Source organism: Plectropomus leopardus, unplaced genomic scaffold (assembly GCF_008729295.1).
Source record: "Plectropomus leopardus isolate mb unplaced genomic scaffold, YSFRI_Pleo_2.0 unplaced_scaffold13427, whole genome shotgun sequence".
NCBI classification, from domain to species: domain Eukaryota; kingdom Metazoa; phylum Chordata; class Actinopteri; order Perciformes; family Serranidae; genus Plectropomus; species Plectropomus leopardus.
The window spans coordinates 1-2,257 of record NW_024614311.1 but is presented as its reverse complement, the minus strand read 5'-3'; the positions used below and the strand labels follow the sequence as shown (position 1 = coordinate 2,257).

General features: G+C 39.6%; 1 protein-coding gene across 1 annotated transcript; it reads left to right on the top strand.

The window, feature by feature from the left end:
• Positions 1-9: 9 nt before the first annotated feature.
• LOC121963959 (reduced folate transporter-like) lies at positions 10-2,251 on the top strand. The gene is made up of 3 exons (XM_042514195.1): positions 10-147; positions 343-484; positions 1,514-2,251. The coding sequence occupies exons 1-3, from the start codon at positions 62-64 to the stop codon at positions 1,712-1,714; spliced, it is 429 nt and encodes a 142-aa protein (XP_042370129.1). The 5' UTR covers positions 10-61; the 3' UTR covers positions 1,715-2,251.
• The last annotated feature ends 6 nt before the right edge of the window (positions 2,252-2,257 follow it).

The window sequence follows — 2,257 nt, the reverse complement described above, 5'->3', positions numbered from 1 at the left end:
CGTCTGGTCTGAGCTGGTCATCGGGTTCATCACAGCACTGCAGGCAGGTCTGCTGCTCCTCATGGGCACCACAGACAACATTTGGGTGTGCTACATAGCCTACGTCCTCTTCAGAGGCTTCTACCAGTTTCTGGTGCCTATTGCCACGTGAGTGCCAAATAAAATGTATAATTTACTGTCTAAATATGAAACGTAACGCGCCTGTTATCTTGAGTTGAGGTGTGGTGCATCAGGAAGTTACGTCGTCTCTGAAAAGTTTAAACATCATCAAAAATCTATTTATTGCAATGACTTTTTGACTGCAACAAACAAATTTTTTACATCATTTTATCCTCTCCGTAGTTTCCAGATAGCCTCGTCACTCACCAAGGAGCTCTGTGCCTTAGTGTTTGGCATCAACACCTTTTTGGGGACCATCCTGAAGAGCATCATAAACCTGATATTTTCTGATAAGAGAGGCCTGGCGCTGGATGTGCACTCGCAGGTAAAACAATCATTTAATACCTGAAAATAATAATAATACGCTTTATTTGTATAGCACCTTTCAGGTGCAGCCCAATATGCATTACAAGTGCTTCACATCAGAAACGCATAAAAGACAAAAAGACATAATGAAACCTGCATGTAAAAATAAAATAAAATCAGAACAGAATATATAGAATGCATCTTCAAATGGATAAAATCCACTTGATAATTCAAGTAAAAGTAAGATAAAATAAGGACAAAAATTTACTGCGCAGAGTGCATCACATAAAATGGAAAATAAAATAAATAAAATATAACCCACTGACATTATTGATAAAATAAGCATAAAAGTAGAGTATATAAAATGCATAAAATCAAGGGGGAAAAGAAAAGGTAACTTCAGTGTATTTTTCTTTTTCCCATGTTTTTGTGTCTACGTGACTGATGGGAACAAGAACGTTTTAAATTGTTCCAGCATTGAGTGAGAGCACTGCAGCATCCACATTTTTTTCAAATTTTTACAATTTTCATAAGACCAGGATGAAAATACAGAGTGAAATGAAAGCAGACTTTCTGACTTGTCAAACACAGGAGAGTAACAAAAAGGCTAAAGTCTTGCTAGCTATTTTTAGCAGTTAAGTTTTTCTTCCTCAGCAGTGGGACGTTACAGGAAAAGTTTGCAAATGGCCATCTTGGCGTGTCTAATTCAAAGCATAGTAATGGAAGTAACACACCAAGGAAATTATTATCAACTCAATAATTTTAGGCAACTTCGGTGCCGTTTTTACCTTTTATATGAGCTTCTAAAAGGTGGCAAAGACAAACATTTAAACAGGTGTATAGGAACAGGATGTAGGCCTCTTGTTTTAAAATAATAAGGAACATCCTCAGTGTTTATTGATGTTAAGCTTCTGACAATATTTTATAAGACTCGTGACAAATTTAGGCTTGTCGGGTGCCGATGAGATTCATGTTGATGTCAGTAAAGTAAAATATTTTATGACTGAATTATCTGTAATTTTAACATTTCTCTTTTTTTTCCTTCCAGTTCCTGGTGTACTTTATTTACTTCACCATTCTGACTGTCGTCTACTTTATCTGTGCGGCTGTGGTCCTCATCCGTCACTTTAGAAACCAGCCCAGAGGAGGAGGCGGGGCCGACGAGCAGACGGCGCCCACAGAGCTCAGCCCTGTGGCGGCAAATTCGGAGGCAGAACCTTTGTCGAACGGCAAAAGTGCCAAAGCATAATAACAAGAAACATGCCTCGCCTTAAAAGTGTTTGCTGCCAGTATCTTATCCACAGCTCAGTTTTTGCTAAAAGCTCTTCGGCGGGAACCGTCATTTTAACCCACCGATGGCGACTGAGTGGTTTCAGTGTTAGCTGCTGAGCTTCAGTCATAGAAGTGCCTCTTCTGCTGCCGAAAGCTCCGGCACGACACCAGTCTGACGGGTGGCTGGTGTCCGACAGCTTACGAGAGTTTTCTATTAAATTTTGATCATCAGATTTGCAGCAACAGAAAGATTTTTCTTTTTTTATTTAATACAAGGCACTAAGTGGTACTGTGCTTGTATACTGAGACAAATCATTTTAAAGGGATAGTTGGGATTTTTTTATGTGGGGTTATACGAGCTATTTATCTATCGTCAGTGTGTTACATGCAGCAGATGGCGTCAGCACAGCCCCAGTTTGGAGAAGCAGGCCGGAGGACACAGAAGCTAAGCGATGTAATGTTGTGGATAGAGGCAGCGACAAAAATGTATTTTAGCCTTGAAAACAATTTCAGTGTAAAC